Consider the following 24,905-nt stretch of genomic DNA (forward strand, 5'->3'; position numbering starts at 1 on the left):
TTTTTGTTATTTTTTAATCATAATACAACTTTCAATAAGGTTTGGACATATTGTTTACCTATTAACAAACGACTTCAATGTTTCTAAAAAATCAAGAATTAAATATTTGAAAAAATGTTTTAATCATGTGCTGATTAGCTTCATATTATTATTATTGATTTAATTTAATAAAACATATTTTTTAGTATCTACTTATTCCACTTTTAATAAATAAATCTGGACCGGTTTTGTCCGACTCTGTTTTTCTGCCAACTGTTTTCAACAGTTGAAAATGTCACTCTAAGGCGGACGAAACCTATCCAGATTTATTTATTAAAAGTGGAATAAGTACTAAAAAAATGTGTTTTATTAAATAAAATCATTAACACAATAGATTTCCACCATGAATTGATAGTTAACACGAAAAAAGAAAACCGATAAGCTTCGTCTGACACCTTCACTATCAGCAAATTAAACGATACATTTATTGGGTTTTGTAAATATTTAGCTAATTTTAAAATATTTTTTTATTTAGCTCCTTTCAATGGAACTAATCCACCATATGTTGTTTTAAATGCAATCGTGACTTGCATTTGATTTTTATTCACTACATTGAATCTATACCACAGCCTAGAGAGAAACTGAAATGTTCGCAAAGCACTTCTCCCTTACTAGCTTGGTCTATTTTGTATATTAAAACTAGCCTACAAATTTTTACCGAAAAATGCCTAAGTTTTAACCTATATTTCATATTAAAAAAAATCTTTTTTTCCGGTCTCTTTAGATTTTATAATGAAGGGCCCAGAATTTTCCTTATTGCATCCAACTGAACAATAATGAAAGTTATTAGTTAGAATGAAATGTTATTTGGTAAAAACGTTGCTTGGTTTTTTAATTTTTCTCTTTCGAGACGTTTCAGATGTCTATGCTAGTAATATCCATGATAAAATATTAAAATAATCATAAGAAAACGTTATATAAAGCAATAATTATACGAATCAAGGATAATTTGACAGCTCAGACACTAAATTGTATGGAATGTATACTAACATTACTAACGCCGCCTGGTGATAAAAGTGTAGAACTACTGGACCTTTGCTGTTTTCACACAAAAATGCCTGGACTATTGCGGTTTTTAGAAAAGTGGCATATTTTTGAGAGCAGATTTGAGGGACTTATGATTTTTTTTTAAATATATCTTTGCACAGTTGTATGTAATCATACACAGGGAATATAGAAATGCAATAAAATGAAAATGGAAAAAAGTGGACATTTGATGTTTTTATGCCAAGATCTTCAATTACATTTATTATTTCTGTTCTATGAGGAAAACTATTGTCTAATTGCTTACATGTACTTATAGCAAAGGTGATTGATACACTGTATTTTGTAAATTAATATTAGGGAAATATTACCTACACGTCTGTATAACTTAAATAATATGTGCGGTTTGATCTGAGTTACCACTGTGGGAGTCATCGACGTGTCGTAGGTTATGATGGTAGGATGGAAGAAGTCGAAGATGGATGCAGGAGCGAGTTTTATTTGCAGCGTAAACAGTCGGTACAATAGTATGTTACAATACTTATGATAATGTTTCGAGGTCCGAATCTCGATACAATGAGATGTGCGTAGCGATATAGATACTGAGATTCTAACAGGCCGGGAACTTATATTCGAGTGACATCTCCAATGAATTATCATTCGCTATTTATGCAATCAAAATAATATCTATCCATTATAATTTAGGACATAACTAGGTATATTAATCGGGTCAGCTACTTACTGTCATTTGCGTCAATAGACATCCGAGTAGCTGACTATTGTATACAATATAGATATCGCGGAAATAACTATTGTAATATAATTTGACACTAGGGAAATGCATATTAAAGAATTTGTAATTGTGGCAGAGTATTTAAAATCGCCGATCAACATGCTGCCATAGGTAATGAGTTATTTATCGCCATAAATATATTATGGTAAACTTTTAATTGTTATTTTGTGAATAAACTTCTGAAAGTACAACCAATTTTTAAATGAAGAAAGTGATATAATATCGTGTATTAAGTAAGTAGGTAAATATAATAAGCTTTCACACAATTAAAAAAAAACTATGTTTGAATTAAATATAATATAGGTACTGAATATTTATGGTGTGGTGTGGCGAAGATTGCAGCCCTATTTTGTGTAGATATAAAAACAAAACATCGTGTTTATTAGCGAAACACGCATGCGCGTAGGTACGTGATGCGAATAAAACATGGCGACCATAAAATTCTCACATGAACACTATTTTGATAAACCTACATGCAAGTATGTTTAGGGTTTTATAGCCCCCTTTTACGACATAAAAAAATCCTGAGGGAAATATTTTAAAACGTAGCAGATACTGTGGCATACTAAGATTCAATAATGAATCGACGTGTAATTATTGTTTAAGTATACAAAAATACGTATATTATCATAATATGTACACTGAGTTAATGTTTTTTATATAATATACTCGTACCTATATTATATATAGGTTATCTAATCTATATTACATTTTATTTGTATGATAAACAATTGCATTATTTTGTATTAGTTGGTAAGTAGCTGTGTTCATTCAAACAAGAACAGCTGATGTAAATAGGCATTTTTAAAATTTCTTTAATTTGTACAATTAATTCGAATAATTAGATTTTATACTTAAGGCTATACCTCAGTTGAGGCATGGTCTAAAAAGATCGTAGCTAGGCGATGCGCGGATTGTGGGTCGCGGGTGCAAATAACACATGCCGAATGAAATATAATTTGTCATATAAATCCAACATGCGTCCATTTAATGTTCTGTTTATTGTTCTATTAGTAACAATAATTGTTTATTCATTGACATGTTTTCTTTTTCAAGTAAATGGGTAACGTTTTTAGTCATCTTTACACGGTTTAAGAATTAATACCCCCGTCGCCATCACGAAACAAATTGACGTATTCACACCTAGACGTTCGCTCTCCGACTGCCAGCGAGTCCAAAATTTCGTCGCGCCTATAGTTGAAAATTATTTTCCGTTTCACTGAAGTATCGTCTTAAGTATCTAACATTTTATAAAAATACCAGGTTATTGATAAAAAATACTAAATAATATTGTCACTTTATTGTAATATAGATGATGAAATATTAATATGATGTACGAAGCTATTCTATACACAAGGCGGATATCGACGGTAGTTTATCATATTTTTATGTATTGAGGCGGTTAATTGTTACAATAAGTACTGTCAAAAAGTGCTATATTTTAACAGCACCTTTCTTGGCTATGTTAACTTTTAGAGTGAGGTAGATAGTTTTGACAGTTTATACGGTTAACTTATTGTAACAATTAATCCCCTCAATATATAAATATGATAAAGTGATTATATTTACCACTTTAGCCGTGTGATCAGCAAAATAATAAGAAACAATTCGACATTATGCATTAATACACTAGAGCTTTAAAGATTTGCATTGTTGTTTCTCTATAATATTATGTGTAGCTTCACGATTGTGCACCCATATTGTGCAGTATAATAAAATTAAAAGGATAACTATATTCTAATTACTTTGCGTATGCGGTTGGTGGGGTACGACGTGCATTTTGTGAGACAAAACAACTATACGAAAATAGCGCAGTGGCGCTTAATCAAAACTGTTTTTAAAATACTCAATCATTACTTATGCTGAAAGTTTTATTGTCAATCATTGAGGTATAAATGAGAACTCTGCCATTCTGGGCAGTGTTGACATGTGTGTCCCTGATAACTATCTTAGAAATTGAGAGCATCAGTTGTTTACTCTCCCAAGGTGCAGAACCAATCTGCCACTGGTATTGCCAATTGGGAGGGCGATAACTATGTTCAACAAAACCACTGCGTGAGGATGAGTATTTATAGGTGGGCATTGTTTTATAAATTCTTAAAATATGATCTGCTCATTAGGCGTACTACCTTTTATCTAATTTATATATTATATTAGTACTTACACTTTTCTGACTGTTTAATAACTTTTATAACAATAGGTACTGTTTTATTAATATTTCTTTATTTCTAAATGTCATGTTGTGAACGTCTTAAATTAATAATTTGTAATGTTCACTATATGTATGTATAAAAAAAAAGAATTTGAATTTGAAATTTGAATAACTATTTTTTTTAAATATGGCAGTCGACATAGTCGTGCATATCCTTCTTCATAATTTGTTTCGTGTGTTTAATGATTACATACTATTGCTCCAGAAAGATATGCTTATAGACAAAATGCTTTTTCTATTAAAATCTTTTCTATTAAGAGATTAATTTACCGAAATTAAATTAACAAAAAATTACTATTGATTATAATTTACTGATAACTGTCAATTAAAAAAAAAATTAACCTACAAGGAATTTATATGGATAAAGTAAGCATCAAGAAGTTATGATAAAAATCTTAAAAGGTTAAATGTTATATCGATTTCAAATAATGTTAAACAATCGTCAATACATACGTGCCAAGCGTCATCGGCTTTCACAAAAACAACGACATAGTTGGTCGCTAATAACGTTATCAAACATGCCCATATAATAAATACGTATGTTCGTGCCGAGGGTATTTGATTCAAGAGCTATACCTGCTTTCAATTCAACTAATAATAGGCGGCTAAATCGTTAATATCTGAGTAATGCTATAATAAAATGTATTACTTACTAGACCGTTACAACATGACTTAAACTAAAGTTTAGACTGTAACTAGATGGAGTGTAATATTGTGTTTTTTATTACAATAAATCAGAGGGTATTGAATCATTTTTATTTAATAAAAAGGTACGATTATGACTGTACAATATGTCAGTAGCGAAGTGTGACTTTTGGAAATAGGTTGGCTATGGGGAAGCTTTACTTTTGGACATTCCCCGAGCGACCGACATTTCCGATTGCCCGCCCACGCACACCGAGATAAAATCGGCTGTGAAAAGGCTCAAGAACGGAAAGGCACCGGGGGGAGACGGGATTCATCCTGAATTCCTCAAGTACAGCTTGAGCGCAATCCTGCACCCTATGTTTCATCTGATGACAAAGGTGTGGGAAGAAGAGCGCTGCCCAAGGGACTGGGTGAACGGTGAAATCATCACACTTCTTAAAAAAGGTGACCCTCTAAGCTGCGACAATTACCGAGGCATTACGCTACTCAGTGTTCCGGGAAAGATTTTGGCAAACATCATTTTGATGAGAATAAGGGACCCAATAATGCACGTCCTCAGGAAAAACCAAGCCGGGTTTCTACCTGGTCGAGCGTGTGCAGACCAAATCCACAACCTTCGATGTCTTCTCCAGCAGAGCCATGAGTTGAACAGTCCGATGGCCTGCTGTTTTGTGGATTATGAGAAGGCTTTCGACAGTCCGCACCGCCCCTCCCTCTGGATGATACTGGGAGCATACGGGATCCCTCCCAAGATCATTGCCATAATCAAAAGCCTGCACGAGAATAGCGAATGCTGTGTCAGAATTGGAGACACTGTCACGGAATGGTTCGGGGTCACGACCGGAGTCAGACAGGGTTGTGTCCTTGCACCGTTTCTCTTTATCATTCTCTTTGACTTCATACTACGGAAGTCAATACCACCCGACCGAGGCATACCTGTTACCCCCACGGTGAAGCTATGCGACCTGGAATACGCCGATGATGCTGTCCTATTCGACAACTCAATCGAGGGCATTCAAGAGACAATCGACAGGTTGCATAACAACTCCTCTCGCGTTGGTTTGAAAATCAACGCGAAGAAAACCAACGTCTTGTGCAATAGCACCTGTCCTGATCCAGATTTCCCTCTGATTAGCGATGGACAGAGCATCGAGAGCGTCGACAGCTTCAAGTACCTGGGGGTACACATCACGGGAGATGGCATTTTGCAGAAAGAGCTCGCTATCCGAATGGGAATGGCTGGAGCAACATTCAACTCGATGCGAAATGTCTGGGACTCACGATTGTACTCGGTCAAAACCAAATGCCGCCTATTCGACGCTTGCATTCTGACGGTGCTGCTTTACGGTAGCGAATCATGGCACCTTACGAAGGCTCAGAGCAACCGTATACTGAGCTTCGAAAATAGATGTTTGCGACGAATACTGGGTGTGCGGTGGTATGACTTTAGGAGCAACGAGGAGATAAGAGAACGTACCAAGCAGCCTCTCATCACGCTGAAAGTGAAGAGGCGACGTTGGACCTGGCTCGGCCACGTGCTGCGGATGCCAGAAGAGAACTTTAACCTGGCTTGCCTGTTCTTCAAGCCGACCGGATTCCGGCGTCCTGGAAGGCCGCTAAATACAATCTACAGAGTGTATACGGCGGAGCTACGGGATGCTGGTTTGACCTGGAACGAAGCAAGAAGACTGGCGAGCGACAGGGATTCTTGGAGGCGCCGCGTGGTGTCCATATGCTCCAGTTAAGGGGCGGATATGGGCAAAGAAGAAAGAAGAAGAAGATGGGGATCATATTGGTTAGGTTAGGTAGTCATAGTGGCGGAGCACACTGTAAGAAACCGTGCGATAGGGGCGTGTACTGTACTTGATTGTAAATGCTTTTTAAGCCTCTCACACCACGCGCGCATCGCACGGCCACTCGCAGTGTGCTTTGTCGCTTACGAAAATAACAATGATAATGGACACACTAATGTCATCGCATAATTATAAAAATAGATGGCGTTAATTAGTTTGTAAAATTTAATTAAACAAATAATAAAAAACGATAAAAGATAAAATCTCAATTTTATTCTTAAATATTTACTTCAGATTGATAATGAAAAACATTCAAAAACTTGTACAATTTTCCAATTTGCTATTGATAATTTGCCGGTGGATGTACCTATTGATAAAAACCTGACAAATTTACGTTCGAATATTGATGATCAATAAATATACGATGCAGTACATCGTTTAAAAACGTAATTAAATATCAATGAAGCTTTTTGTAAAATTATAGTGTAATAATTGTAATGTTATTAATAAACTATCGAAAGCTTTTACGTATCTAATAATCATAAATACCAAAGCTCACTATACTGCCTTGCTAAGTAAAAAGACAGTGTTTATAATTGTCGTGAAATGAGAACCCCAGTTTTAAACTATTTTTTCTCTTATATGTATTATGTAAAATTATTGGAGTAAGTATTTCTAAAATCTATTTACTGATTAAGTCAAAACAATCCAATAATTTTACATAATATAAAAGAAAAGGCCTTTTAAAAGTTGGGTTCTTATTTCACTAAAACTAAAAACACTGCCTTTTTACTTAGCAGGGCATGTCATATTTCTTTGTTACGTTTTCCATATTAATAATTGCAGCCACGCTTAAAACGTACCTACATAAGTAAATATATCAGTGACTAGAGGCAAAAGTGATGTGCGTGATCCAATTCATTACAGTAAATACAGAAATAATCTAGATCTAATTGAAATGCAGAGACGAAATAATTGCCCTTAATGTGTGGTTAAATTAATTTGTTTGATAAAAAACTTGAGGTCTACATTCTTGGTTAATTTTTATGTTTAATTGTTTCACTGGCGAGGAAAACTCACAAGGAAAACTGCGCTTGTTTTCTGTAATTTTGTATATGTGTTATTGTAGGTAATAAAAGCTCACTCGTATCTACTCGTAGGTAACAAAACTTATTTGATTTTATTGTACATATTGCTTGAATACTAACAGAGCTTTAAATTATATATAAATACGGTTATATTTTTTTATATAGAGATAGATGACTTAGTGCAAAGATATTGCATGTCCAGTTAAGTATGTTTTGAGAAAATCGAAGCTTAAAATTTGAGATACTTGCATGAGAAATGGACATATTGTTAATTTGAATGATGCAATATTCTATTTGGACGTATAATATTTTTACAGCATATAAATATGATGCAGACGAACATTTCATATAGTTAATTTAATTTTGACAAAAACTGGACATACAATATCTTTGCACTAAGCCATCGATAGTTATTCAAGTATTGCGATGAATGCATTGCATACATAAAAAAACGGCTTGTGGACTTTCAGACCCGGGATTTGTACCCGGAACCCATGACATTATAAGCTGACACGTTATTGCTCTGCTATCGTGGGGGTAAAAACATAGATAGTGTGTTAAATCGTTTACATTTAAGTTATGCAATGAATTTTCTCTTACAATTAACAGTGAACGATAGAAAAGTATATGTATGATATTATTTTGAAGTACCTACCTATTATACAATTTATAACTTTGATTTTATTTTCTTACGTACAATATTTTCAGCATTGGTGTTTTTTTTAATAAATGGTAACACCGCTGTTTTAATAACTAATATAGTATCTTTATTCACTAATTTATATACCTAAAAACTCATAATAAATTAGTGTCCTAAAAATAGAAATCATCTCGCTAGATTATTACAGTTATAAAATATCTTATTGAAACAATGTATATTTTTAATGGTTGTTTTGATTATTTGTTTGGCAGATAATTTTGAGATTTTTAGTCTTAGAAGATACGAACGTAAGCTTTTTGTTTTTATTTTACTTAATTTAAATCCGATTAGTATAGTAAAAAAAACTTTGAAAGCTCATAAATATAGGAGAGATGCATGAAATTAAAGCTCTGCGTGGCGCCTTCTATCTAGTATTCTCTAATATGTAAAGTTTATCTCAACGGGTGACCGAACCTTAGTAAACATTTTCTAGAGAATTACTCTTAGAGTCTACCGAATTAAAAATAAAACAATGTTATTTATTCACGTACAAATTTTAAATAGGTAGATACTAGCACGTTGAAAGTTTGTAAAAAATGGTTTGTCTTATAATAGCGTTCAGTCCGTTTCTAGTATAAACTACTGGGGACTATTATAATACCATACAATGTAAGATTTTACACTTGTTACAACATAACTTGTATTTTACAATACTTTTATATGTTATTAGTTATTTTATTATATTATAATATGATGAGAGTACGTAATCACGTAAAAAATAAAAAAAAAAACAAGAAATTTTAGATATTAATAATGACGTTAGATGGGGAAGAAAAATAATAAAATCCTAGAATACATACGTGGAAATGATTTGTGTCACTGGAATTACACACATCGTGAAAACTATTTTGCCGTCATCATCCCAGAATACCTGTCAAAAGAAGGGAAAGTTCAACTTGGAAAATATCTGAATACAACGAATCTGACGGTCTAAATTAAAAATAGAATATTCATTCCGTTTCATCGTAATAGATACAAACTTTATCTATGACAATGAGAATGGTTTGTATTATTTCCTGGAAGATTGCAGTTCTGGTTTATGTGGCATATTTACTGTATCAATAATATTATTATGGTATGATTTCTTGGTTAATATTCAAATACTGTATCTACTTGTGGTAGCGTTTCTGATATTATATTATTTTACTCTAACTAAGCCGGCTCGCACTGCAACGTGTCGAATACGTTGATGTGACGTCATCGTTATTCACAAAACACACGTTGCCAAATGGAGCTCCGGACATTAGTGGAATGCAATTTTTTAGTTTAAAAAAAAACATCTAGTGCTGATAGCAACAAATTGTATGCGTCTCGGGATGCAAGTCGAAGCCGCCAGTACGCATATTGCATACGCACATGTTGCAAATTGGTCATTCCTATCAAGGCTCGCCGGTCGCCGCATCCCATTCATATTCAGGTTTTGAGAGGCTACGTGGGTCTGTCGCTAGGTGCCTATGTGCGCGGTTTCACATGCAACATCATCAAAGCGACGATCCTCAAGGTTTGATTTATGGATGTGGAAGGTATTTTGCCGAAGGCAACGAATAATTCACAAGATTTTAAACAGTAACATTCTTTATTGTACATGAATAATTTAAAAATACTTCAGATGTATACCTACCTACTAGAAGTAGGTAATCACGTTATTACTAAAATTTGGAGAGATCCTGGCATCGGTTTGTAATTATTAATGTTGTTGATACCTTCATTTAAGCAAAAATTAACATCATTTATTGAGTGCACCAAGAGGTAAATACTGCTAGTTAACTTCGTCATATTCGGATAGAATGTACATGGCCCAATTGGTAAAGCACATTGGCTCGAAGGAAGACTTGACGAGCTGTAGAAAAACTTTAAGCAAATCGAAACTATACAATTTTGCGATAACTGGTAATAGTGGTAATCAATACAAAAAACAAAAAAAAATACGTAGGTACGATAATATTATAAAAATGGTATGAAAATATATGTGATTTTTATATAGGAATTTATATGGGTTAAAGAATATAGTTGACAGTTATATCGCCATTGCCGAATCTCACCGTCTTTATTAAGATACCTAGAGCTATGGCATTATCACGAGTCAGCAGGCCTTTAGTCAGCAAGGAACAACCAGCAGCCGGTCTCTCGTCGCTTCTGGTAAATTAAAACGTACACGCGAGCATTCCACCAGACAGTAGCAGTTTTAACGACTATACTGCTTTGCACAGTTTTACAATATTAAGAGAAATATAAAAATCATTTGACAAACACTTGGTGAGGATATAATTAACATTTAATGTCAAAATTTGTGACAATACAAAATATATAATATATACTTTAAAAAGTGAGGACATTGGAAATGCCTTAATACAGCTGTGGGTGCTGTTGTATATGAAAAAGTTATGTTTCAAATAAAATACTTATTTAATAAATATACTGTTTTGTCGAACATATCACAACTTTTTAAATTATATAAGTAAGTACCTATTATTATCTTTGAAAATTATGTATTAAAAAGTAAAAGAATAAGACAGAGTATGAATTTAAATATTGAAAAAATATATCTCACAAGAAAACTGTTAAAGACTTTTAAATGACTATATGGAAATCCATACAGATTAAATAATATTAAACAATGAACATATATATTATGAAAACATTTCATGCATATACACACTAGAAAAATCTTTTTGTAGATAAAAATAGTAAAATAGTAAGGAATCATTGATACTTACCTTAATTTAATATACCTACTTGCTAAAAAACCGATAGCCAATATTTTTCTGTAAAAAGATTTTTCCTAGTATGATATATGCATGAGGTGTTTTCAAATTATGTATCTTTAATAATAGTATGTAGATGTTATATTCTCAAATTTTGTGTCTTATTCGCGGAATAAAAGCAATAGTTTATTAAAAATATATTAAACATATTATTTATTAACTAATTTTAAAACCGATTTCCATGCATCGTATATTAATAGTATTAACTTCAAATGTATATAAATTATTGTACCTATACATATTTACAGCGCTAGAATAACCTACCACAGAAATAGTATATTTTTAACATTTACGTTTTATTTATTTTTTACATTTAATTTGCTAATGATTGAGAGCTACAAGGTTTGTGAAATTATGATGCATTCCTGTCATATCAAATAGCAAGTGGTTTAAAAAAACAAATGGGAACTTCCAAAATCGTTAATAGTCAAGATAACAAGGTAAATTATATGACCAAGTATGAATGCATTTGCAATACGCGGAAAAAGTTTTCAGAAAAAAATAGTGAAAGAATGGCGACGTTGGCTTAATCAAATAAGAGATTATATTTTATTGTAAAATGCAAATTAAATCATTACCATAAAATCATATCATTCTTAAAATAAATAAATATGATTATGTTTCAAAACCATACGGATGGATGCACATAATATAAGGGGAAAGCTGGCAACACATGTATACATTCGTATCCGGAAATTTGTACATAAACAGTTCACCGCAGGACACTTATTCGTGCGCCGCAGTACGTAAAGCATGAGTTTGCGTAACATTTAATCAAAAATGACGAGTTCTTCGTTGAAGATTTCACCGTGGAGTATATTTTTGTACGTATGCCACAACATGTGGTGAATTTTATGAGATGTCTTTACTAGGTTAGGTTAGGTTAGGGTTAATCTAATTGGAACAGTACTATTTTCAAACTATCGTCGCATTTTGTAAGATACGTACAAATGTATTCCACGGTGAAATGTTCAACGAAGTCGTCATTTGATAAAATTTTATACGAACTCATGTTTCACGTACTGCGGTGCACGAATAAGTGTCCTACGATGAACTGCATACGTACAACTTACATGTTACCGTATACATTATGTATTGTCAGTTTAATTTAAGACGAATTGTAAATTTTTACTGCGAATTCCTGGTGGACAAGACACTGTATTAATTTATTTTTTTTAAATTTTATTTATTAAGGAAACAAACAGTTACATATTGATTACAAAAATTTAAAATATAATAATAAAAAGTTATTGCAACCAGCAAAGTTTCCATGTATAAATTATAATATAGTTAAGCTTGATAAGATAGAGAGTAAGAATAACATAAATATAAATAAATTACATAAGAAAAATACATGAGAAAAATGAGGAAGAATAATGAATAATTAAATTATACACAAAAAATTAACATATAAAAATATATATACATAAGTATATATATCTATTTATACAAAATTTTGGAGATAGCGCGTTTAAATGAAACATGTGGATTATTAAAAGGATCAACGGTGGAGAAATACATATTATAATTTAAACAAGAGCGCCGAATAAAAGAGTTTTGTGCATAATTAGAATCGCTACGACTAACATGGTGCAATATACTTACACATAATTTTATAAAGATCGGCAACGGTTTTGTACCAGTCAGGTAGGTGTCAAATAAAACAAAATTATTATTTCCACAGCTATATTCTCAGCTGATATGATTTTTCTTTTATCTTGTCTATTATTTTAAAAGAATACGAAAGATTATGGTGACTCTTATATTAAAATAGTTATTATTAATACTAGATACGGTAAGTATTTTTTGTTTATATCGCATAAAAAGGGTTATAACATGGACATTAAATCAAAGAAGGGGTAGCGTAGATATCCAGAAAAGCAAAGAGTACCATCAAACATCGGTTCTGGTGCGTGAGTCTTCTCATTATTTCCTTCATTCAAACGTAAATATTTCATTCTTCAAAACGAGATTTCGAAATTACTTTTTCGGCCGTTTCCAATCGATGTTTTTGACCCTTTGTGTATTACCCCATTGGCGCCATTACTATCATATTTTAGGCTTGTTATACTATTTACTCAAAGCGAGCTTTCGGTTAATTTAATTAACCGTGAGCTTTTAACGGATACAAAAAAAGATTAACAAAGCTTTCGTCTGTGAAAAACACATTCATTATAATGTTATTGTAGTAATTATTGGTTTACAATAATAATATTAATACCTATATAAATTCAAATCAAATCGTGGTTTACTCAATTTAACACTTTATTAGTAACATTATTGAAAATATAAAAGTATGCCTCTATTTTACAATGTTTTTCTTAGCTCGTATTCTCATTTGTTACAGGTGAAAAAATAAATATGTTGTCAAAAATGATATTATTATTTTTCCTTTTTTTATCTGCGCATACAAGCAATGGATGGCTTGTCTACTTCTGTGGGACGTTATTGGTTTTTCCTTATAAATAACGTATTATTTCCCTCCCCTCGACCATGTCCGATCCTGATAGGATCATATGGGCAGAGTGGAGGTTTGTATTGACAGATTTTGTTTTTTACGAGAAATGGATGTCAGCCACTTGCTCAACCTATTAGGTCCATACCCTGACACACACAAATTGAAAAACAATATGTGTACTTACCAGACCCAGGATTCGAACCTGGGACCCACGGCTTTATAGTCCAACGCTGAAGCCGCACGGCCACCGTGGGTTTTATTTACGATCGTTTAATTATTTAAATTAGTATAATCATATAATATTCACAGATATTGAAGATATCGGATGATGAATTATGAAATCTAAATTCAAATCCTATGGAATGGTACAAAACTCTTTATTTTATTATGATCGCATAAAACAGTGTAACAAAACAACAAAAAATCTTATTATTGTTTGTAGAAATAGGTGGGTATGACATGCATGGCCCCCAAAAGGGAGGGCTGACAGGGCTCTAGCCTGGAGGCCGGGGCTAATGGGGGGCCCGGCGTGGCGAGTCGACCAAATAAGTGAGATAAACACATACGACAAATTTGCTCCACAGGCGACTTTTTTCCTTTCATAATGGTTAAATTTTAGAATATGTGATGGTGTAATATAATTTTTAATTGTGGCATTACTTGATAACTCCATAATTCAAGTGGATGTAAGTATTAAAAATACCCTAAACATCCTTAATTTTACCGTGAACGACATTTGGAAAACGCTACTATAGAGTGTCACATTGCCTTTAACCTTTGCAATAAGTAGGGATGCCCGACAAAGATCCTAGCCTTGGGGCCCGCTTCAGGATGTGGGGGCCATGATGACATGTCAAGTTTCTTATTAAACTTTATTAAAAAAATAAATTTAACGATTTTCATAAAAATTCCCGAACCGGGGTGCCAGACTGAGTGGTAGTCTCAACGATGACACAAACTAGAGCTGCGCTAGTGCGTTCCGGTCAATTTCGAGTGCTGGATTCAGTACTTACATAACTACCTGCTGTATTATATTGCCCTTTTTTATCCAAATGTTACTTACCATATGGTTAATAACCTATTCAAATAATATACTAGTTTGCCTGATAAGCGTGAACTAGCTTTTAAAAGACAATCGGGCATATTATGCGTAGGTACATACCTAATTACTTGCCTTATATTTCATTAAAAAAATAGCTAAACTAATGGAAAAATGATAAACAGTCGGTAATAAAACGTAATTATTTCAGATAATTTTAACAATGCGCTGTAATTATAAAATATGGAGACGTTAGCCACAATCTGCTCACTTATAATTCATATATTTTTTTATCTTTAATTTCTATTCACTCACACGGCTAATTAACATGCGTTTACACCGCTCTAGGACAACAAAATATGAGATGCGTTAGTACGCCACTAGACAATGAAGCCAGCATTTTAACACAAAAGCTTACTAGTTATAAAACTTGTAGATATACAATGAACATTAAAATTCAAACAAAATAATAAAGAAAGCTTTTAAATATTTAACCGGCTATACCTATTATACTTTCACAATTATTATTATATACGATAGTACAGAAGAGGTATCTATGTAATTATTGTTTTTTCATAGTAAATTTTTGTTTGCACGGGCTTAGTCAGTGACGTCAGGTCATGCATTGCATAAGAGTGACGAATGAAGAAACGAATACAAATAAATATTGCAACTTTCGAGAGCTGTGGCAGTTTTCCATGAAGCAGACAATGCGGTCACTTCGTTAGAAAGAACCGACATCTCCTCCAGGGCCTCCAAACATGTTAATTTCATATACCTCCATGTACCTAAAATACCACTGTTTTTGTAGAAATGCTCTTATTTTCAGTAGATGATATGTATTTATTTTTTTCAAGAATTCTGTTGCTACAATTTGAGACTAAAAATAAAAAATGTATATGGAAATGTAATGATCGTATTCGTTCCTTCATTTGCTGCCCCTTAGCAACGTATGACCTGCCTACCTCCACAGGACGTCACTGCCAATTGAATGTCATTGCTTGGATAAATAGATGTCGGATACATATCGTATTTCCTGACGCTGAAATTGTATACCTATTAAGTACTTCCGCCCACGGTGGCCGCGCGGCTTAAGCGTTAGACTATCACGCTATGGGTCCCAGGTTCGCATCCTGGGTCTGGCAAGTACACATATTGTTTTTCAATTTGTGTGTGAGTCAGGGTATGGACCTAATAGGTTGAGCAAGTGGCTAACATCCATTTCTCGTAAAATCAAAACCTGTTAATACGAACCTCTACTCTGTGGAGGCCCATATGATCCTATTAGGATTGGACATGGTCGGGGGGAAAAAAATTAAGTATTGACATAGGTACCAAGATTGTCATCCTAAGTGCTTTAGAAACCGGGATATTGATATTATAGTCCTACAAACTTATCTAAATAACGGTCAAAAATGGAACTACGAACTACCATTAAGACTCCATTTTGCAAACGTTGTAAGAATGTCAGATTCTGTCCAGCTGCGAGTCTTGATTGGGTAGTTTTCGACAGTGGCTCCCCCATCCATTCTTTAGATAAGTTTGTAGGTCTGTACAGTTAAATATGGCCGCAATTCAAAGCTTACTTCGTGAAGCTTTTTCTTGTTGTTATCAACTTCCATAAAATTTATGCAAAGAAAACGTAAAAAAAAACTTACCTACGCAATTTCTGCGTTGTTCCTCATTATCCAGAAGAGTATTACATTTATAATTGCAGGAATTTCCTAAAATAATACCTTACATTGAGTTTAACCACTATAAAATTGTTCAACGTTAAATTGCAAATTAAATAACCAACTACATCCTTACACTTTTATGACACAAAAATTTGCATTTAATTACAATTTATGGCGTGTAATCAGCCTCACATTATTATGTAAGATAATATTTTGTTTGAGGTTCGTGTTTAATTAACACAGACCGTAGATCAATTTCGTTATTATATTATACAGACTCTTCAATAAAATATTATATTATACTCGTTATTATATATTATTAACAGAGAGGGAAAAATTTAATCGCGTCATGCATTAGCGGATCAAGTGAGATGGATAAAAATGAGATGTGAAGAAAGACTTTAAAAAGGCGATACCTCTACTTACTAGAGGCACCTAGCGGAAAAATACGAAACTTGCAATTTGAGACATTTTTTTGATAATTTACTATTTAAACTATAATAATTAATTAACTAAATATTAAAAAGAAAAATATTTTTTATGTAAGTCAAAGATAAACTTACAATTAAAAAAAATGTTATAAAATGTGAATTTGTTAAACGGTCCCATCTTATTATTATAAGTACTAAATATATTTTATGGTCATATTTATTATAAAAATTTAGTTTATTAAGTTTTCTGTATTGTAATGAAGAGAATTTGGTCAAATTCATAGTTTTAATAATTTTTATATTTATTTTTACTTTAAATCCTTTTTATTTATATCAGATCGATCTTCAATATTGGGAACATACCTAATTGAGATATTTTCAATAAAACAGCCCCTCACTTGACTGTGTTAACTTTTAGAGTGAGATAAACAGTTTTGACAGTTTAGACGGCTAACTGATTGTAACAATTATAATAACTCAATACATAAATGTGATAAACTACCGTTGATAACCACCTTGTGTAGAGAATAGAGCCACTGTAATCACTGTCAGCGTGGCCAATTTAGCGTTTTTCTTGTCAGATCTAGCCATTTTCGATAGCCATCTAGCTTGCAAAAAATGCATATGGCTTGTGGCATTTTTCCTAGCATTTTTGGTCCTTCCAACATCTTTAAATGTGTTAAAAATACCTTAGATATTTAGTTAATTTATTTTCAAGCGTACAACATAATTTAACACGTTGAAACAATAGGAGCATTCATGGCGTTATGGTGAAATGATATCATAAAATTTAACGTGTACTTATGTGACATCAGTTTGATGATTATTGGAATAAAGTAAAGGTATTGTCTTTGTTCTTGGTAGAACTAAGTAAAATAATTACAAGATAAAAAGAACTTTTTATATACAACGTTTTTAAATTTTCTGTTGATTCATATAAACTTGACTTAAACGATCAAAAAAATTTGTACTTGATAGAAATAATACTGAAATGTCATTTTTACATTTCATATTGATTTCCATAGTAACGCACGTATATATTAATAATTTAGTTGCTAGGACCCCAGACCCCTAGCAACCAATATTAGTGGATTGGATTACGGATTTCTTCCGAAATAACTTTTCATACAAAACAGAATTAACTAAAAATGAATTCAATTCTACTTAAAGATGGCAAAAAGTGTTAAAAGAATGCATTGACATCAATGACATTAATATGAACGAAGCATCTGGGAAAAAAAATGACACTCACTTTATTTGTCGGGTCTGCCGAATGGCATAATCTGTTCTAACGCCATTACAATAAAGGTGATATTGCTATAAATTCCCGAAACTTTTTGTCGGGTCTGCCGAATAGTTTGGTTCGAACAGGTTCGCTCAAACGAACATTGATACTAGAAACACTGTTCTAACGCCGTTACAATAAAGGTGATATTGCTATAAATTCCCGATGCGTGATATCGCATAATGATACTGCGTGATGTCTACCTATACACGTGCGAATGTCACTATGGGCGAATTTACTTGCTAGCTACTGTACTGAATGCGTCGTCTGGCATCGTGTTCTGATATATTCTAAAAGTTTCAAATGTCTAGCTAGTCGGGAAGTTAGTTAAAAATCGATTGTAAGATTTTTACTGGATAAACAACCTCCGGACAAATAAGAATACGACCTAATAAAAACGTTGTAATTACTTGCAATTTGTTTTTATATTATCTAGCGTTTTTCGTACCCCGTCTGGCATATTTTTGTCAACGACAGTTGGCAACATTGATCACTGTAGTTTAATAAATTCCACGTAAAAAAATCATATTAGCAAACAATGTATCGTGAAGTGGATTTGGCTAACTGTGTTGATAAAATATCCACCGACCATCACTTCACCGCAAAATTTTATGACGCCGAGCTATAAAGTGTTTATTTATCGCTTATATTTTTTTCATTGAAAATATCCAACGGTCAATTTTCAAACATTAAAACTTTTTTACAAAGAAAATAAATAACAATAACTCTAAGCGTTTTATTATATTTAATTTATTGAATAGCGAAACAATGCTGCTGCCAATTCGATTAGTAAAAAAAAATCATACTTTGTTATTGTATTAAAGAAAGAATATATATTTTAATTTAACTCAATGTTTGTTTTATTCAATTTTGTATTGTCATTGTTTTTATTCAATTAAATAATAATATTCACTATAAATTAAAAACGGAATCTTTTGAATTGGTAATATATTTATCATTTAAAAAATAAAATAACGCAAACACACCCAACAATATTAGGAAGACAGTCAGCTGTTATTGTGTAATAGATTTTTAGGTTTTCACCGCGTGTTCTTTCTCATTCTTTTATCGAAATTTCAGACTCATTGCAAAGGACATTCTCAAGAGATAATGTGTTAATGAAATGGATTGTAGTCTGTATGTACGATAACAAACAACCGTGAAAATCTAATATTTTCTGATAAAATACAATATTTAGTAGGTAGTCAATAAGTTGATATAAAAAAATCTTTAAAAAAAATTCCTCAATATGTGTAGGTGACTTTCTTTAGAGAAAATCTTTTTTTCTCGTGAACAATAAAATTGACAGTCCCATGCATTGATATAAACCAAGATTCTAACTTAATACTAAAAAGAATCAACTAGAATGATATTCCGAATACATCCACGCAATTTTACAATCATCGCCATTATTTCAATTCAGTTAGAGTTATTTTTTAATAATATTCCACTGCATTTATTAATTGTTTACGAAATTATGATAAAATTTATTTAAGCAGAACTAGGTGTCTATTAAAAAGGTTACTTAAGATACCCTTTTTAATATTCAGATACTGCATTCATTAGTAAATAAGACAGAGGCATCAATAGCTGAAAAGCTTGATTTACTTCCAGTATTTATATGTGTTCCAAATTTAAAAATACAAGTGCTTGGCAAAAAAATAGCTTAAAATGTAGGCAAATATAGCATAATATGCTTCCGTACTGCATTTTTATGAGGTATCTAGGTATTTTGCACCTTTGGCTTTCAAGTACTTATTTTAAACTGCTATTAGTCTGTGAAATAGACATATCGTATTTTGCAGTTGGTATACAAAACAATCTATCGTTTCAATCGTGCATGCAGATATGTATATAACATTGAATTCAATTTGATGGCTTAATCAATCATCGTAAAAGCTGCATTATATAACTTTCATATCAATAACCTTAAAAAAATGGACGAGCTGAAAGCTATGAGTATAATAGTATCAGATGTTATAAAGCTCTTTATGGTGAATACGATGTATATGACAGTTTTTATGAATTGTATATGTATATATTTTAGAATAGTTATAATATAAAAATATGTCAATAAGAACTAATAACACCTTGATCACTTTGCTTAAAGACTTTAAACTAAAAATAACACAAGTAATTTGCACACCTGTCAGTTTGCACCGTTACTAATTAACTTTATAATTGTATACAGGGCTAATTGCGTAATAACACGCCACTAAAAGCAGACGTTCTAATACTGCTGTAAAGCTTGCGAAAGGCGCTGAGAAAAAATATAAACTAAGTTAGTTATGATTTCATATAATGCAATTTCGTACGTATTTATTTTGTGAAGATATAATATGAAACAACACAAAAAGTACCAACGAAAATTTAGTTTATTAGTGTAAGGGTCAGATGCAGAGACATCATCGTTGAATTAATAAGCTAACAACATAAGTGGTGCATAAGGCCGAAATCCCGAAAAATAAAAAAAATACAAACATCAATAATTGCGCAATGTTCGCAAGAGACACAAAAACCCATTTTTTGTGGAAATATAAAAAAATGTAAAATACAAACACCAATAATTGCGCAATCGTGAAATGCGCAATTTTTGCAAGAGACACAAAATCCATTCGTTCTACAAAATGGTCTCTCCTGAAAAAAAAATTGCGCAATCGGAAAAACCCATTTTCCGCAAAAATGGGATTTGTCTCTCTAACAAAAATTGCGCTCACGATTGCGCAATTATTGATGTTTGTATTTTTTTATTTTTCGGGATTTCGGCCATTCGGGATTTCAGCATTCGGGATTTCGGCCTTCGGGATTTCGTCCGGCACCCAGTACCTAAGTAGTTTATCAATCAAACTACTGAAACATTTATACTTAGCAGATAACTTACTTAATATTTTGTTTGTAATTTCATACTATCTTAAAATACGCATTTATGCAAAATAATATACATGTTGAAGCTTTATTATAATATTAAGTCGATAAAACGCTGAAATATAATGTTGTTTTCATTCTAACATCTAACATTATTTTTAATATTTGTTGTAAATATAAATAAGTACCCATGTATAGACTATAAATTAATTGATTATGCACATCTTTAAGTTTTCGCGAGGGAAGAATTATTTTCTTTTAATAAACATCATAAGGCATAATAATTACTCTCAGTCTATATTAAAAATGTGTCAAGCGCGAAATGTATAAGGTACTCGTACAACTACTGAGAAGATAGAAGCATATTAAACTGACTTGCTTATTTACTCCAACAAATCGTAACGTACGTCTATTCCATTGCGCATTTAATTCAACTGTGCGGCGTCCAATCCTCCCGGAGGCCAATTGGGTCGGCGTCGAATTGGGTCGGCGTCCAATTGGGCCGGCGTCCGATTGTACCGGCGGCCAATTACCGGAGGCCAGTTCGCGGTGCCAAGTCGTCCCATTCCCTTTAAAACATTCTAGCATGTCGCACATTATAAATAGTTCTAGCAAATATATTGTATACCTACAAATTGCTTATTAGAATGAAAAATAAAATTAACTTGAATGTAAATTGAAATTTAAATGAAATGCAATATTATATTTTTTAGAATTCTGTGCATAATAAATATACCTACAGACTCCTGCGACTTTTGTTTCTCAACTCACCCTTTCACTAAACAACCGATTTCGGCTTCCTAAAACGTTAAGCGGCAGTTGATAGAAATAATAATGAAATGTCATCTTGACTTATCATATTGATTTCCATAGTAACGCACGTATATATTAATAATTTAGTTGCTAGGACCCCAGACCCCTAGCAACCAATAATGGTGTCGAAATAACTTTTCATACAAAACAGAATTAACTGAAAATGAATTCAATTCTACTTAAAGATGGCTAAAAGTATTAAAAAAAATGCATTAGCATTCGTGTTCTGATATATTCTCTAACAGTTTCAAATATCTAGCTAGTCGGAAAGTTAGTTAAAAATCGATTGCAAGATTTGTACCTGATAAACAACCATCGTACAAATAAGAATACGACCTAATAAAATCTTTGTAATATAGGGTAGGTAAAGTCAGTTATAATTACAATCATATCGTATATAATATTATTTACCTGTATAGAATTCTGAATAATTCTCAAAAGTTCGTTAGTAACTAGGTTTACGTTAATATCAAATCGTGCTTATCAAGTTATGATATAACGGCGTGATTATCAGATATTTGAAATTTTTGTTCCTATTGAATTTAACTGTCTGCAAACAAGTGTCACATTTACATGGTTTTGTATCATACGTATGACTTACTTCATGGTAAAGTTCTCCACAAACAATGCGTCATTTATAAGGCATAACTTTAATACTCTTATAAGGCACACAAACAACGAAGAATTATTTATTATATTTTTAAAAAGTTTTGTTTAAAAACGTCATAGGTATTGCGTGTTATCTATAAGTTAAAATACCACCACGCCTCGTCTGTAAAGATGTTAATTGAATTACTTTACAATAATACATAATTATCTGTGTACATTTTATAGAATGAATTTAATTGTATTTAAAAACGCGATGTAATAACAAAAAGATTCTTTTGTTACACAATGTATTGCATTACTTCCTCTTTCAGTATGAATGAATATTTTTTTAATGAAGTCGCTATCTGTTCACGTCGTCTGTTATTTTAGTTATATCAATACCAATAGTAAGTAATTGTACGCTAAAACTTAAGAGCAAAAATAGTACAAAAAATGACAAAAAATGTAATAAACTATTTCTTTTATTCAAACGAATAATTCACAAGATTTAAGAATATATCATTCTGATTATTGAACAATATATAATTTAGAAAAACACTAACTGAGAGAGTATATCACAACCACAAAACTTAAGTTTTTTCTATTGGTTGTGATATACTCTCTCAGTTAGTGTTTTTCTAAATTATATAATGTTCAATAATCAGAATGATATATTCTTAAATCTTGTGAATTATTCGTTTGAATAAAAGAAATAGTTAATTAAAAATTATTAGCAAGTACAAGAAGTTGCTTAAAAAATATTGGAGAAATTCCTAGACGTCGGTTAGTAATCGTTGTAATAGTAAAATAACTACCTACTTTGATTTAATAAACAAAAATCGATTGCCGAAGTAACATGATTTCGAAGAGCGCTGAGTGGTAGGTATTTAATAGCCAATAGTTTAAATATTTGTCGTCATTAGTATGTCTTCCGTAGCATAATGGCTGAATGCGACGAGTTCGGGGCGTTTACCCGTTGGAGATGCCGGTTCGATTCCCGACCGGTTGGCTTACTTTTCTATTGGTTGTGATATACTCTCTCAGTTAGTGTTTTTTTAAATTATATAATGTTTAAAAATGTAATAGTTAGTTGAGGAAATTGAGGTATTAAAAATCAACTGACACTTGTCTTAACTGTCACAAAAAAGTTTCTACTCAGTTTTCCATTCGTCGTGAAATTAGTGATAAGTTTTGATCTTCATTTGTTGAATCATTACACTGATCGTCAAATTAATATCCTACTGTGCGACGGTAAAAGAAAACTGCATCTATCTTTATGTTTAAAGCATGGGGATTCGCATCTTTTCTTTTTCTCACTCCTGCGGCAGATCGTAAGGGGCTTTTTCATAGTTAATTTGAACACCGCGCATGCTGATTAGGGAATTAAAAATAGGAATGGTTTTGGATACAATGAAATAAAATGATATTCTAGCTTAATGTAGATAATATACGCTTTTCATATTTTCACTACTTAATTCTTATGTGTGAGATCAACAGAAATCTATCCTGTGATTGACATGTTAGACATGTCTGCTATAGTTTATTGAAGGTTATTAGTTGTCTAGAATACATAATTTAATTTTTTTAAATAGTGATATTGGTACTTAGTAGATATCATATTCAGTAAAATGTAAAAATATCTTTTATCATTAAACTTACTAAACTATCGCTTTTAATTTTACTGACAATTTTACGATAGAATCCTAACATTTATTTTTTATTTATTTTCAGAATTCTCGAGCATCAATCAAACATCCGTGCCGAGCCCATCGCTCGCCATTTCCGAAAACCCCGCGATGGGAATATCTGAAGAGGCGAAACCCGAAGAGGCATCACCTCGTCCTCCGCGCGGTGCCGATTCACCAGCCGAGGTCCACCGGACCCTGCACTCTCCTCCGGGAGGCCACAGATCACTCCACTCCCCCGGTGACACGCATAGAGCGTTACACTCTCCTGGAGAAAACCACAGGATTATTCACTCACCCAGCGATCACCACCGGAGTTTAAACTCTCCGGGCGATCATCATAGAAGTTTAAACTCGCCAGGGGATCACCACAGAAGTATGCACTCGCCTGGTGATAATCACCGTCTCATGCATTCTCCTGGTGATGTTCATAGATCTTTACATTCTCCTGGTGATAGGCCTCCGCCTACAGGTAGTGTGCATAGTAATCCTTCCGATAATAATAGTGACGGAGAGATGGACGATTTTGCGCCCAAACGGAAACAACGACGTTACAGAACAACTTTTACGAGCTTTCAATTGGAAGAGCTTGAGAAAGCTTTTGCTAGGACGCATTATCCAGATGTCTTTACAAGGTAAATAATATATTTTTTAATTATCCTAAGTATTATTATAAAAAATTAAATTATACATGAGTTTGATAGTACCTAGGTACATAAGATTATGTAATCGTGTGACAATCTTATACCGTTTTACATACGCTTAAATAACAATACCTACTTCAAGTTAGATATTCATTTTCCATTATGATAATAAAGCACCTTGATATTTGGAACATCTCTAAAGTGAGCATGTAAAAAAAATATTTTATGTATTACGTATTATAAGTAATATATTACATTAGTGTCCTCAGCGTACTACCAAGTCCAAAAAATGATGAAGGGAGTTTCCATTCAATTTGAAGATTAAATTAATTCAAAAAATTTCATGTAGTGTACCTACCTACATAAAAAAGTTGATATTCAATTGTTTGATGTCAATAC

At 32.4% G+C, this 24,905-nt stretch overlaps 1 protein-coding gene across 1 annotated transcript in view; it reads left to right on the forward strand.

Annotated features, from left to right (window-relative positions):
• LOC147078207 (homeobox protein aristaless-like) overlaps positions 1–24,905 on the forward strand; it is a 140,583-nt gene that overhangs the window by 78,185 nt on the left and 37,493 nt on the right. Inside the window, exon 2 of the mRNA XM_085960578.1 lies at positions 23,909–24,497. Coding sequence (XP_085816704.1) covers positions 23,974–24,497 — 524 coding nt within the window. The 5' untranslated portion in view covers positions 23,909–23,973. The remainder of the gene's footprint in view (positions 1–23,908; positions 24,498–24,905) is intronic.

Source organism: Rhyacophila brunnea, unplaced genomic scaffold, assembly GCF_057557595.1.
Source record: "Rhyacophila brunnea isolate RB1 unplaced genomic scaffold, BYU_Rbru_1.0 scaffold_118, whole genome shotgun sequence".
NCBI lineage: Eukaryota > Metazoa > Arthropoda > Insecta > Trichoptera > Rhyacophilidae > Rhyacophila > Rhyacophila brunnea.